Here is a 14938-nt window from a genome sequence, read left to right as displayed (position 1 = left end):
TTGTACACGGAAACCTTCTAACACTTACAACCTACACGAGTATTTCATAATTCACCAGCCCAAGGCTTACCAGGGAAAATTATTTCTGCTTCATATATGGCATCCTTCCCACTATCCTGAGGGGAAAAAAAGTATATCTTGGCTCTTCTCTCTCCATCCACTATCATTTTGTCCCTCTCTCTTTGTCTTTGAGCCAAAGAATTCAAATGGTTTAGTGATCTCAGGTATCATATGGTTTGGGAAAAGCTGATCTTACGAACTGATACAATTGACCTACATAACTCATCTAAATAATTCCTAATAATATCCCACTATCTGAAATATAAAACTTGACTATCAGATAGGCATTTTCTCTTCCTAAATAAGCTCTAAATTATTTGGGCACAAGGGATGAATCTGAATTCATAATAGAATACATGCCTCCAAAGGGGTTCACAAAATAATCCAATGGAGTGCAGGAAAAAATAATGCACCTTTTATTTCTAGACATTTATCTCATTCTATTAAAAAATTATATTTTAGGGTAGATTTTAGAATATAAATAATATATTATTATGGTAGTACATGTATATAATTTATAAACATTCAAATATCCATATATTATATGAGTGCTCAAAAAACTTTTACTGCTAAGGATTGTTACCAGAAATGTTTGCAGATCATTGTCATATACTCTCCAGAGAAACGAGTATAAAAAGTAGTTATTATATTAGAGTAAAAGTGTATAAAGATGGAAAGGAGACAGGGCTAGTGCTTTGGAGGGACTGCCCAAGCAGGAAGACTTCTTCTGAAGCAAAGGATCAGGTGCACAAGAAGGGCAAAGGCTGAGGATACTGACAGAAACTGAAGATGACCAACATCACCAGAACCAGGTTCTATGGTTTTTCTCTCGTCCTCTGCTACCACTACTTTTTTTAAACATCTTCATTCAGATATAATTAAATACCAAGGTCATTGTTATATTTTCAACCAAAACTACTGAGAAGGGCTGGAGCAAATCCAGTGCTATCTTTTCAGAGTTCTGATCTCTGGAGAACATGTAGGAGAAAAAAACATCAAAGACACAAATCCATCTGTTTAGAAAAATCCTTAGAGTCCCCTAAATAGCATTTAAAGATTGGGATTTTTGATTACTATGTAAGCCAGATGTTGAGTAAACCGAACAAATACTGTCAATGGCCTCATGTACAAATAAGTTAAATTAAGCTCATAAATAATGGGATTGTCATACCAGGGCTTGCTTAGGAACAACAGGGCAACTTAAGCAAATCAAAATTAATTTCTGGGTTTCCTGCTGAGATTTTTAAAATGCAGAATTTTATCTATTTACTTTTATCTTCCTAATAATGAAAATATATTAATAGCCACCATTTACTGAGTACTTACTATGTGCCATATATTAAATATTTCATTTAGTCCTTACAACACCCTGAGGCGAATTAGCACACCATTCTTACAGATGAGGAAACAGAAGTTCAGTGTTAAGTAACTTCCCAAGGTCATATGGCTTAGTAGTAAATGGCAGACCTTGATTTTGAACCCAAGTCTAACTCCAAAACCCATCCTTTCATTCACCATGCTATGCTGCCTTCTCAATACCTCAGGACAGCTTTAAAATTGTACATTTAAGAACAATTTTCTAATCAGGACCAGTACCTTTACATAGAATAAGATGTCATTTACCAAGATGTTACACAATCAGCCAGTATGACTTCTTAGGACATATGCAAAATATAAATGGAAACAAAAAAGAAGTCCCTGTCTATGTAGAATCCACACATTCAAATTTACATTTTCCTCTCATAGGAAAGACCCTAGAACTCTCACTCAGAGCTCTTTGCTCTTAACAGACAGCTTGAATGAAACTAGTTATTTGGTTTCCCATCCACAACAGATCCAGAAATAGAAAAGCAGATGTGACTCAGGGGATATCAGAAACAAGCTCACTGATAGTGAAGAGAAGCAAAAGATGGACAGATAAATGCACAGAAGGAAATAAAGATGCATAATTCCAAAAAGCAATCAGAGACATTTTTAAAAAGCATTGCAGTTTAAAATACTTTAATCTAGCAGTTCTCAAACATTTGGATCTCAGGACTTCACCATACTCTTAAAACTTTTTCACAACCCCAAAGAGTTTTTTAAATGTAAGTTTTATATATGTATTAAAAACATGATTAATACTTATATTTAAAAATTAAGACAAATGTTTAAAGTATTTTTTATTAATGAAGAATAAACTCACTACTTATTAACATACTTTTTAAGAAAAAATAACTGTATTTTCCAAAAGAGAAAAATTTTAGCAAGAACAGTGACATTGTTTTATATCTTTGTAAAATCTCTTTAATGTCTAGCATAATAGAAGATAGCTAAATTTTCTTACCTACTTTTACATTCAGTCTGTTGTGATATATTGTTTCGTTTAAGTATATGAAGAAAATCTAACCCTAGCAAGACACACAGTTGGAAAGGGAAGAAGTACTTTAATAACCTTTTTGAATAATTATAGATATTGTTGAATACTATGCCAAAATTCAACAAGGGGTCATTTCTTAAATGCTGGTTGCAATGAACTATATTGCAATGAACCTTAAACCATATCATAAAATTTTGCAGTTACAGTAAATTAAAATTCATTAGTCTACCTTTTACTCATGAATGCTTTGGTAACATTATGCATTAGTCATTTGGAAAATACTGGTTCTCTGAGTTATATAGGTCTTCTAAACGCTGACACATTTCATTATAAAATATCCAAAAATAATTGTATTTGTTACAGCCACCACTGATTTCATTAAAAGAGTCTGTAAGCACTGGGAAACTATCAAGCTCACCACAGTAGCAAATATGTTTTATAAATTCTAACTTTCACTTAGTTTCAATTTGTATCATGAGTCACAAATACAGTTGGTTGCTTTTCTTAAAGTAAAGGCTCACTTCATTCATTTTTAAGAAAATGTGTACCAAATATCCTATTCTGAATAGTCTATGTAACTATTATCTTTTAAAGTGAAAATGGTGTTCCACAAAAAAAGCAAGTAGTTCAACTCACAACTCACATAATACAAGTGTTTTCACTTGAGATAGCCATCATACCTCAGTATGTATCACACAGAATATTAAAAAGATGTGTACTCAAGATGTAATAAAATTAATAATTTTTACTGCTTCATCAAGGATAAGGTTAAATGAAACTGGTACAAATATCAAAACAGTAAAAAAAACATAATCATTTAAATAATTTTTTTAAAGTCCATAATATCTTGGTAATATTATGTAGAGTTTTGACTCACAAACTCCCTGATAGGGTCTTGGGAACTCAAGGATCTGCAGACCACACTTTGTTGACCACTGATTTAATCTACCACATGGGTGATTGGCCCTACGTCTTAATGGAACCTGAGGGAATTTTTCTATTTACTTTTAATGTTTGTAACTGATTGTTTCATCAGGAAAAGGCAAAACTGCATTTGTGAGATTCTACTTTTTAAAAATTCAGTTAATGTATAATATATCTTAGAAATGTTTCCCAACCAAAATGTTAAAACAAAACAACCCTTAGAGCTTAAGATTCAGTTGCCCAGAAATTATACTTTATACGTAAGCCACGTTATTTCCTGTAACTTTGCAAAAATACTTTCTACATTTACATTTTCTGAGGGATGCAGATATTAAAATACGGGATAAAAGAACTTTTGAAAATGAAAAAGACAAACTATCACCAACATTTTGGATAACTGCCACCATGCATGCCTCAATTCAAGATGGAGTCAAGGGTCACAGGAGTCAGAGAAACATGGGTGAAGTATCTAGGAATATAAAAGCGTATAAAGATGACCAGTGAAACTGAGGCAAGAATTTGACAAGAACAGATCTCTAACCGCAAAAATAGGCAGAGATTTGAGTTGCAAGATAAGACTTGAAGAAGCTACAAACTTTTGCCAGGAGGAGGTGAGGAGACATAGGCATAAGGCCAACTGCCCCCATCAATGCCTAGTCAGGGGCAAGGATGCAGAGAACTCTGCATAGAAATTCTCACTGAGAAAAGGAAAATAAGGCTAGTGCAATTGGAGAGCAAATTTATTTCAAAGGCAATGCACTACATAAGAACACTGTATCCTCTCCACTCAGATACTAAATCTTCACATTACCTTTTTTCTCTTCTTCCTCTTCTTCACAAAACTCTGCTAGGGAAAATGCTTCTTTTAGTTGCTGTAATTCAAGTTTTAGAGTCTCTAATTCTTCTCCACTCAGAGAATTAAGGATAGATTTCACCTGAATGGATATAAGACAGTAATAAAAAAAGTTGTGGGAATATAAAAAACAAGAAAAACATTCTCAAATGGAAAAGAGACTACAGATCAAACTGAAGTCAAAATTATGAGCTCACCAACTCGTAAGCTATTCCTTAAGAATCTTAACATAAAGGCAACTTATTAGAGAAAGGTAGGGAGAATTTGTACTTCCAAAAATAATACAAGCCAGAAATGTCTGGAAATTATTAGAGCTTAACAATGGCTTAGAAATCAGGGAAAAATGAAATGATCTTGAGTCAATTAAAAGCTAACAGGTAACTGTATACAAATTGGCAGCTTAGGTCAACAGATTTCTTGGCAGCTTAAGCCAAAGAAATTTAAAAAAAAAAAAAAAAAAAGGCCAAGGTGAAGGAAAATAACAGATGTGCTATTAAGACCTCTTTGTTAACCTGTACTTTTTTGTTTAAATTTAAAGAAATAACATTTGGCTCATTTTATGTTTAGCAGTTAGTTAAATCAAACATGAGTTTTTTTGTTTATTTCAGAGTAGTGTTTCCAGAGAGTCTCTCAAGCCTCCATCTGAAATACATTTCATCTCCCAGCTGTACAAAGAGAAAAGAAATTATGCAACATTCTTTTGCTTGAAGACTTTTCCCAGTTGATATTTCGGTTTGGAATTACCTTTATTTCACTTTCTCGGGAAAGCATCTCCAGACCTTCTAGATGCGAAAGGCCTTGAAATTCATCAAAGAGTAGCCCATAATGAGTTTTCTTCTCTGTTTCCATGGTAACCTCATTGGAGGTCCGTAACTCTTCTTTCTCCTTCGCCTCTCGTAAAACCTAAAAAGAGGTGGAGGCATTGTGCTGCAGTTAATAATGAGAGCTCAAGAGTGAGTTTTGAGAGTTGAAGAAAGCAAAGCTGAGACAGGTCATGTTACAGAGAACTACCCTTTCATTCCTGGCATTGCAGTTCGAATCTGATAGGCTCAGGAGCTGCAGGAAAAAAATGATCACACATAATTTGATCCTAACCAGTGTAAATAACACTCAAGGAACCAGGTATTTCTCTCAAAGTGGTTTAAACATTAATCTAATAAACAACTCTGACAGGGTTTAGCATTTTGCACTGCACTGACAGGAGGATGCTGCCGAATGGGAAGAGGAGGAAAAAAAGAGCTGGGCATTTTTTCTAAGCATTAGTGCTCTCACCACACTGCCCCCGATCCCCTAAAAAAGCATTAATAAAAAAAAAAAAAAATCACTGAAAATTCTTTAAAAAGAAACACTAACAATGTCCCAAGTTAACAAGGGCAAAAATACAGATCAGAACAGAAACATGAAGTAAAGAGGTAACACAATCAGTACCTGAGACAATGTAGAATTCCGGTTCATCAGACCCTTTGTTCTTTTAAATCCAGGATCCCCTTCTGCTATTACATCCATTGTCTTTTTCCCAATGAACTCTAGGGCATCCAAACCCCCACTGATAACACTTTTTCCCTGGAAAACATGCAATCTCATTACAACAATATCAAGAAAACACATTTGCATGTTTTTATTATATAAAAGTAGTGGCTAAGCTATCAATACCAAGCATTGGCAAGAATGTGGAATAACTGAAACAATCATACCCTGCTTGTGGGAATGTAAATAGGTACAACTACTTTGGAAAACTGTCAATATCTACTACAGCTGGATCACCCAGCAATTCCGCTCATGGTTATGTGTCCAACAGAAATGTATACAGAGGTTCATCAGAAGACATGTACAAAAATGTTCATAGCAGCACTATTTGTAATAGCTATAAACTGGAAACTATCCCCAATGCTCACCAACTGTGGAATGAATAAATAAAATGTGGCACAGCCTCACAATGAAATACAGCAAAGAAAATAGAATCCACCACACAAACCGTACCATGGATAAACTGCACAAACATAATGTTGTGGGAAAGAAGCCTGATACAAAAGAGTACATATCGTATAAGTCCATTTATATAAAGCTTAAAAGCAGGCAAAATTAATCTATGATGGTAGAAGTCAGAATTGTGATTATCTCAGTGGAGGAGAGGGAGAGGTACAGAAGATTGGGAGAGGACACAAGTGTAGGGGGCATCTGATGTACTATAATGTTGCTTCTTAGTCTAGGTGTGTTCACACTATGAAAATTGAACACTTATGATTTCATTTTTATGTATGGTTGTTACATCTTAATAAAAAGCTAAAATAAAAAACTATTAGCTATCATTAGGAAAGACATTAAGCTTCCAATATAATCCTTTTAAGAATGTTTCTGATCATCTATAGTTTTACGAATATCTATCACAAAGATCACATTTCCACTTTGCCTAAAAGATACAGTTATGAGAAAAATATTTTTGCAAAGCAGAGGCATTTTCTAGAGCCATCAAACTAAGAATTCCTAGTCCATGTGTACATTGCCTCCCTATAACTCTTCACCTCTATTATCTTCTTTATTGCTTTAAAGAAAGTTTTCAAGCAGTTCTCACTTTATCCCTAAGATGAAAGTGATGGATCTTCAGTGATCTAAGCTTCCTTAAGGGTAATCAGTTCCCATGGCTCTTCAAAGAAAAGAGGGAGAAAGATACACAAACCCATTATAACAATGGAGGGAGCAGGCCATCTTGCATTTTTTACTCACTGTACTCTGAACTGCAGTAGAGATGGTCGAGAATACACCAAATGGCCCAGCCACGGGGGAGGAGTTTTCATTCTCTTTGGCATTTTCCTCACCTACAAGAGGGAAGGGATATGCCAACATGAAGGGAAAGCCCATTAATTGTTTTGCTTTATTAACATCTATGTGAATTTTTAAAAATTAGACCCAGCTTCCTAAACACAAGGCCTTAGCCCCCTTTTTTTATTATTTTAAAACATTTGCTTATTTTAAAATGAAAGCTATGATAGGCACCTTTTTTTCTTTTTCATATCATTTTAAAAGTAAAATTCAGTCTTTTGAACAAACTGCTGATTTATACAACAACAGACTATATACTGTATGATCTTCTGGACAAGGTAAAACCATAAGGTCAGAAAACAAATCAGCAATTGATAAGAGCAGAAAGTAGGTAGAATGGAATGACTACAGACGGGCATGAGGGAACTTTGTTGGGGTAATAAAAATACTCATGTATCTCAGTTGTCTATATACATGTAGAAAATATTCTATACCTGCATAACCATAATGTACTATGATTATACAGCATAAATAGACTTGGGTGACAGAGCAAGATCCTGTCTCTAAAATAATAAAAAAATTTAAAAAAGAACTGTATATGTTTGTCAAAACACATAAAACTGTATACCTAAAAAGAGTAAATTTTACTGTATTAAAATTATAATTCAATAAATTAATTTTTTAAAATCCAATCTAAAATCCAGTTAAAATCCACCAGGCCATGCATGGTGGCTCATGCTTGTAATCCCAGCACTTTGGGAGGCTGAGATAGGAGGATCATTTGAGGACAGGAGTTCCAGACCAGCCTGGGCAACACAGTGAGATCCTGTCTCTACAAAAAATTATAAAAAAAAAAAATTATCTGGGTGTGCTGGCTCACGCCTATACCCCCAGCTACTAAGGAGGCTGAAGCAGGAGGATCACTTGAGCCCAGGAATTTAAGATTACAGTGAGCTATGATGGGGCTACTGCACTCCACCCTAGGCTATAGAGCAAGACCTCTGTCTCAGAAAAAAAAGAAAAGAAATCCAGTCTATTTTAAATTTTATCCTAGAAAATTATGCTTATTAGCAGAAATCAACCAGACATACATTACAAAGATGGGTATGTTTCAAAAAATAATTTATTCTATTAACTTTAAAAATATATTATAGGAGAACAACTATAATACCAAATAATCTAACTATATTATATCAAATACTTTATTACAGGGAGGACTTCTGCTTCTAGCCATTATGGATTAACTGGTATTGGACTTGCCCTCCTACCACAGCAACTAAAAAACTGAGCAATATGTAAGAAACAACTGTCTTCAGACATCAGACAACAGGCAGTACAAGACTTTGGTCCACACGAGAAGAAAAACAAAGTGAACCCTACAACTGGCTTAGCATTCTGTCTAGAAGAGGTTTCTAGACCATGACACAGGGAGGGGAAACCCAAGCAGAGCATGGCAGCCACAGTGAGTGGGAGAAACAGAGACTGGAGTCCAGCTGGAATTTGCAGATCAGAAAACTGGACAGGAGAAAGTTCTAAGAACTTACACAAGCGTGCCCTTTTGTCTTTGCCTAAATACAACACTGCTCAGGCACTCGGAGACTCCACAAGTGGGGGCAAAGAACTATCATGGATCCATAAGTTTAACGATCCCCAGAGCTCATGTTAGGTTGAAAGACATTTGACTGTCAACCAACCAACGCAGAAAGACTTCATTAAACACCTGGAAATTAGGTAGAAACCTCAGAAGAGTCAGGCCTTAGTAGTAGAGATAAACTAGTACTTAACCATGTAGGGGTGGGGAACCTGTAGCCTTAAGGCCACATGTGGCCTTCTAGGTCCTTAGGTGTGGCTTTTTGATTGAATCCAAATTTTACAGAACAAATTCTTTTATTAAAATGGGTGCATCAGAGAAAGATGAAGCTTTTCTTGCCTCCTTTGGTGCTTAAAAAAGAACAATCTTGAAATAAGAAGGCTGTAGTTTCCCCAACTCTGATACAGTCACCCTGAACAAGCTTAAAAACAAGGCTTACAAGGATCAGTCTAAGCTACATATACCTTAGCTGCCTGCCAACAAAAGGAAGGCAGAAGATAACACCATTTAAAGGAGGATAACAAAATCCCTAGAAGATGATCAAATGATTTCCATCAGGGCCCTTTGCTTACCTCAGAATTCTGAAAAGACACATCTCCAAGACACATCATTGACAGAGGAATTAACCCCAACCTCAGGAACTTTAGAAGATGGGAGAGGCTTATTATCAAAAGGCAGTTCATTCTAATTCTGGAAAGTTCTCATCATTAAACTCTTTATTAACTAAGTCCATATAACTTCCACTGAGTGGTACTAGTTCTTGCCCCATGAGTCACAAATAATAAACCTAAGTCCTCTTCTCCATGCTAGTCTTCAGAGTTATAAGAACCAGTATATTCTTCCAATCTCCCTTCTCCAGATTTCCAGATTCGATATCCATGATGGCTTCAACCTTCTAAGACTTTAGTTCTAGATATTTCACTATCTAGCTCATTCTTTTCAGGATTACTGCAGTTTTTCAAGGCCCTTCTTAAAACATGGCCCTGTGTGGTAGACATCTGAAGATGATGCTGTTTACATATTCAAAGCCTCTTCTAAAACCCTTTTTCCTTGCCTGCTAAACCCATTTCCTGATCTGGAAGTTTCTGATGCCCAAAACATACTTTCCCAACATCTCTAGCTGCTACATCAAGAACATGAGATCCTGTTCATGATGTATAGCAGCTAGAGAAGAAAAATGCTGGGGACTTCTGAAAAAAAACTTTCCTCTCTTTAAAGAGAGATGCATGAGGAGAAACGACATTTCCCCAACTACTTAATTCCTGACTTTGAGGACAGATGTTTTAGAACACTATACTTGGAGTAGTAGTATTATCTGGCAACCATAAAGAAACCAACAAAGAAAACTGTAGAGAAGCCAACCCAGAACCCTGACATCATTAAGCCACTAAACTAACTCTGGAACAGCCTATTTCTATAAGTGAGAAGAATAAATTCACTTTTAGTCATATATTCTATAATTTGCAGTCTAAGTAGTCTAACTGATGCAGCTATCACTAAGAACAATGCTCCCAATTCACATACATAGTCCTTTGCTGCCATGTTTAAATAACGTGATCTGGACTCCTGGCCATAATCAACCCATGGACCCATGTCAACCTAATTTTCCCTCCTAGGAATTCAGAAGTAGAAATAACTGATGCCTGTTGGTCTCTGACTGGCACTTATAAAGCTGGAGCTGGGGAAGATAAGCAGAGAAAATCAGTCAGCTTCGAGAAAACAAGAATGATACAGATCACCATAGAGAATCAAGAGTGAGAGACAATAAAGCCCCTGAGAGATCGAGAAAGCAAACCAGGACCTGAAAAGCTTTCTATTTTCCTGTCCCAAGTGCTCTTGATTTCTGGTTATAATCCTAGCCTTTATGGTTTACATGAGAGCAGGTTTCTGTTTGATCAAGACAAGCCTCCAGAATACCTTCATAAAAATGTGAACACAAAAAAATATACCCCCAAAGCTAACACATTAAAATATTTTTTGTGCCACAAGAGATTCAAATTCAGTTAATTTATTAGTCTCTTACTCAATTATGCCAAACAAAATGCTAAACAATTTTTATAATACATTCTATATTCATGGCCTTATTCAAGATATAAAATATTATCCCATTTTATAGATGTGGAAAGTAAAGTGAAGAGACACATGAGTGGTTAAAGGACATAGACTTCCAACTAGTAGCTAAAGACTCCAAATGCTCTTTCTCAGCACAGTCCCATGAACCCCTGAGTATCAGATATTTGATAAACAGCTACTGAAAAATGAGCTCAACTGTTCCATTTCAACCCATAATTCTAGATCTTGATGTTTCCATATACTGACCTGCTGCATACTTTTCAGTAGAAATTTCACTGGGACTAGGGATTCCAAGGGAAGTCTCTGCCTTCTCAATGACGGTTGAAATACCTTGCCCTAATAAGAAAAATGATAACCTTTTTTGCTATTAGTCACCAAACTGAGGAAACAAACCAAAAATCAAACTTGCAGATATTTTAAAGCATTTATGGTCAGAAGACATGTTATTTTGACAATACATAACTAATCCTTGGGATTATTTCCTTATTTAAAAAAAAAATTGATTCATCAACACCAAAGAATAGGTTTACACTGATAATTCCTAGACTTCAATCTTCTAACGAAAAACTGCTGCAAACTCTAGTGGAAGTATACATCAGCTTATCCTTACTAAGGACCCTCAAACTATAAAGCCTCTGAATAAGCACAGAAGGAAGAATTATTGCTGTCATTTGTAACACATACCTGTAGCAAAATACACACAAAAAATAACTAAATGACTGATGATCTTACCTACTGTGGCTACTGTAGCTGAGGCTGAGGACAGTAAGGACTTGCCCCAACTGCCCCAATAGCCCCATCCGGTCTGGGGTACATCTTTGGAAATAGTCTCCTAATTTCCCAGTAAGCAGAAAAACAAAAGGAAAAAGAAAATGGAAAAATTAGAGGAGAATCAGAATGTATAGATACGGTATCTACTTATTAGCCCAAAGTATGGGTAAACAAATACATATTATTTGCTTAAGGAAATGTATTGCTTGACTGAAGATATATGTTATCAGCATGTAAGCACCACATAGCAAAGGCTCAAACTACTCATAAAGGCATTTATAGAACTGAGAAAATTATATTTTATCATTGTAAAAGAGAAAGAAGTAAGTTGCAATCCTAAATTAATATTAATTCCAAATTCCTTTTAACACCAATATTTACAGATACTGTACTTTGCCTGCAGCCTGTGATACCTGAACAGGGAGAACTTCTGAAGGCTCAAGGTCACTGGAAGATTTGGCCTCTGGTCTTTTCCGAGTGGAAGCTACAGGTTCTGATTTACTCTCTGGCTTGGCATTTTGGTCAACAGACTCAGAATTCTTGGCTGGCTCACAGTTTCCATCTTCAAGGATGGGGACTGCTTCAGTTAGCACCGGCATCTCACAATCATCTTTATCCGACATGATTAGAACATTGCCTGGTAAAATAAAAGCCCAAGAAAAAAATTATTTATATAGACTTTTGGTATAAATCATTTGTTTACATTTTTTAGTTTGGGATTATCATAGAGTCACATGCAAGTATAAAGAATAATACAGAGATCCCATACACTTTCACCAGTTCTCCCAATGCTAACAACTTCCATAACTGCAGTATAATATCACAACCAGGAAACTGACATTGATGCAAGCCACCAATCTTACTAAGATTTCACTAGTGTTACATGCACCCATTTGTGTGCATCTAGTTCTATAAAATTTTATCACGTGTATAGATTTGTGTGACCATCACTGCAATCAATATATAGAACAGTTCAATCATGAGGCCTCTTGTGCTTTTCTTTTTTAGTCATAGCCACTATTATATAAATGGAATTATACAGTATGTTACCTTTGGAGATTGACTTTTTTAACTCAGCATAAGTCCCCTGAGATCCATTTAAGTTGTATGCATCAATAGTTCCTTCCTTTTTATTTTTCTGTAACATTCCATGGTATGGATATATCAAAATTTGTTTATCTATTTACCCACACATACATACATACACACACACACACACACATATCTTAGGTATGTATAAACACATTTTTATACTATTATGAACTAAGAGCAGAGTTAGACCTAATCCATGCCATCAAAATGTTTGTAATGTATTAGAAGAGACATATTAACCACTAAGGCTGACACTATAATTGAAGTACACACAAAATGCTAAAACAACAGAAAGGAAGAAGTTCATTAGAAGCATCAGAGAATATAATTCATGAACAAAATCTTTGACATAAGCCTAGAGCAGAGGTCACAAACTGGGAATGTGGGTGCCAAATCTCACCTACATATGCTTTTATTTGGCCTGCACAGTTTTTTTTTAATTAATTGCTAACATTTAAAAATCAGACTTTATATAAAACTCTAGTTTTCTAACTTCTCTTTTGTAAAAATTGAAAGATCTAGCAACCCTGGGCCCACATTCAACTTGGCAACAACTAGTTCATGCCAAATAGTTACTGGGCCCTTTTAGAAGGGGCAGGTGTTCTCCAGTTCTCTACAATCTCCAGCCAAATCCACTTCACTCATTTATGTTACCTGATTAACCCCTGTAGCCATTTGAGTTTGCAACACCTGCCTTAAAAGGTGCTTAGGTTTTTGACAGATAAAGATGCCAATGAGAGAATTTAAGGGTATGGAAACAATACATGGGAACGCTCAAAGGCCTGAGGTGTGACAGTATAGAATATGGACAGTTACCAGCAGTTAATATGGCAGAGAGAAGAATGATGGGGAGGCCTGAGACTAGGAAGGTAGATTAAGACAACACCATGGAGCCTATGAGTGTATGATAAATACATACATTCTCCATTCCCAAAACACAGAGAGAAAAAAACCACATACAACCACCCACTGACATACAAACCAACTCGGAAGTATTCATTTACATACTTGCAAACATTTTTTGAGTACTTACTATGTACACAAAGGTACCTAGTACTTCTGGAGATAGACAACTAATGTAAGACATAATTTCTGCCCCCCTCACTCCAAGGGCCTATTAGGAAAGACCAGACAGTTCTTGTACAATGTTCAATTAATGTTTTGTGTGTATGAATAAATATCTCTTCGTTACCTTTTCCTTATACTCTCTCCAGGTTACAACACAGCATCATCATCACCACCATCACAAATGTTATACATAGCATACTATATGTAGTATATATTAAATGCATGTTACATAAATACAATTCACATAATTTTATGTAATTCTATAAGAAACTGGAAGGACGTAATAGCTGTGAATATTTTAAACTAGTGTTTAAAATATTAAACACTAGTTATCTCATTTGGTGCAACAAATGAAACAAAGATTCAAAGATTTAAGGAGCACCTAAAATCTGTTAGACGTTTGAGCTGAGCTGGAAGAGAATTTTTTGTGGTAATGGCTCTTTATGTTATCATTACCACCCACGATCCTTATTAGAATGGCTGTACCATCCCTGTTCTCAACGGATTCATAATCTAGCAGGAAGGCAAAAAAAGCGAGGGAGAGGAATAAATACCAGGTACGTGGAATGGCGCTATTTAATGTTTTTGTAAGTTTTCCAGCTACTCTGTAGCGCGTGGTATTTTCATAATTGGAAGAGAAAGACTCCAGTAACTGGACCATTAAAAGTAAAACTAAATGGCTGAGCCCTATTTTCAAGAAATAGAGATGCATACACTTAACACCCATATAAACACTTCCTCTCATTTACCAAACTGGAGAGCGGGGCAGCTTAGCAGCTGAGAGCAGGGGCTCTGGAGTCAGCCCTCCTTCCCGTCCGGCACCGAGCGCGGGGGTTTCAGTTTTCTCATCTGGCAAACGGGGCTACGGGCTCCTATAAGGATTCAGTGACGCGATGGATGTGAGGGGCGTGGAACGGGGACCGGCGCGTAGCCGCTCGCAGGGTAACCTCTGCTATTAGTATTCGTGGTGCTGGTGGTTCGTATGCTCACGGTCGTGATTAACACGCCGCCTCTAGGCGAACAAACGTGCGCCCTCACGTCTTCCCACATCCAAAAACAGGTCCCAAACGGGAGATCGGGTGCAAACCAAGCGCCCCTAAATTCTCTGACGCTGGCACAACGCGAATTCCTCACACAAACGGAGCGCTTCAATACCCAAAGCGCTTTCACTGCCCCGCCACCCCCTGTCAGGCCGCCTCCTCCCGCTCCCAGACGACCTGAGCTCCCGGACTGGCCTCGCACCCCGTCTCCCTTGTCCCAGGAAGCCCCGCACCTAGCCAGCCGCCACCCTCGCCACAGCCACCGCCACCGACTCGCCGCTCCTGCTGCCCCGGAAGTACTCCGTCTGCGCGGAGGCGGGCCCGCCTGCCGGGAAAACGTCCGGGTC

At 36.8% G+C, this 14938-nt stretch overlaps 1 protein-coding gene across 1 annotated transcript in view; it reads right to left on the bottom strand.

The window, feature by feature from the left end:
• Nucleotides 1-14894, bottom strand: part of FAM114A2 (family with sequence similarity 114 member A2) — a 30766-nt gene extending 15872 nt beyond the window's left edge. The window contains exons 1-8 of the mRNA XM_045551314.1: nt 14825-14894; nt 11805-12028; nt 11353-11452; nt 10867-10956; nt 6921-7012; nt 5625-5759; nt 4941-5099; nt 4155-4278 (exon numbers count right to left, since the gene is read on the bottom strand). Of these exons, the coding sequence (XP_045407270.1) occupies nt 4155-4278; nt 4941-5099; nt 5625-5759; nt 6921-7012; nt 10867-10956; nt 11353-11452; nt 11805-12014 (910 nt within the window). The 5' untranslated portion in view covers nt 12015-12028; nt 14825-14894. The remainder of the gene's footprint in view (nt 1-4154; nt 4279-4940; nt 5100-5624; nt 5760-6920; nt 7013-10866; nt 10957-11352; nt 11453-11804; nt 12029-14824) is intronic.
• Between the last annotated feature and the right edge of the window lie 44 nt (nt 14895-14938).

The sequence above is a fragment of the Lemur catta genome, chromosome 5 (genome assembly GCF_020740605.2).
Source record: "Lemur catta isolate mLemCat1 chromosome 5, mLemCat1.pri, whole genome shotgun sequence".
Lineage (NCBI taxonomy): Eukaryota > Metazoa > Chordata > Mammalia > Primates > Lemuridae > Lemur > Lemur catta.
This window is presented reverse-complemented; position numbering and strand designations above follow the sequence as displayed.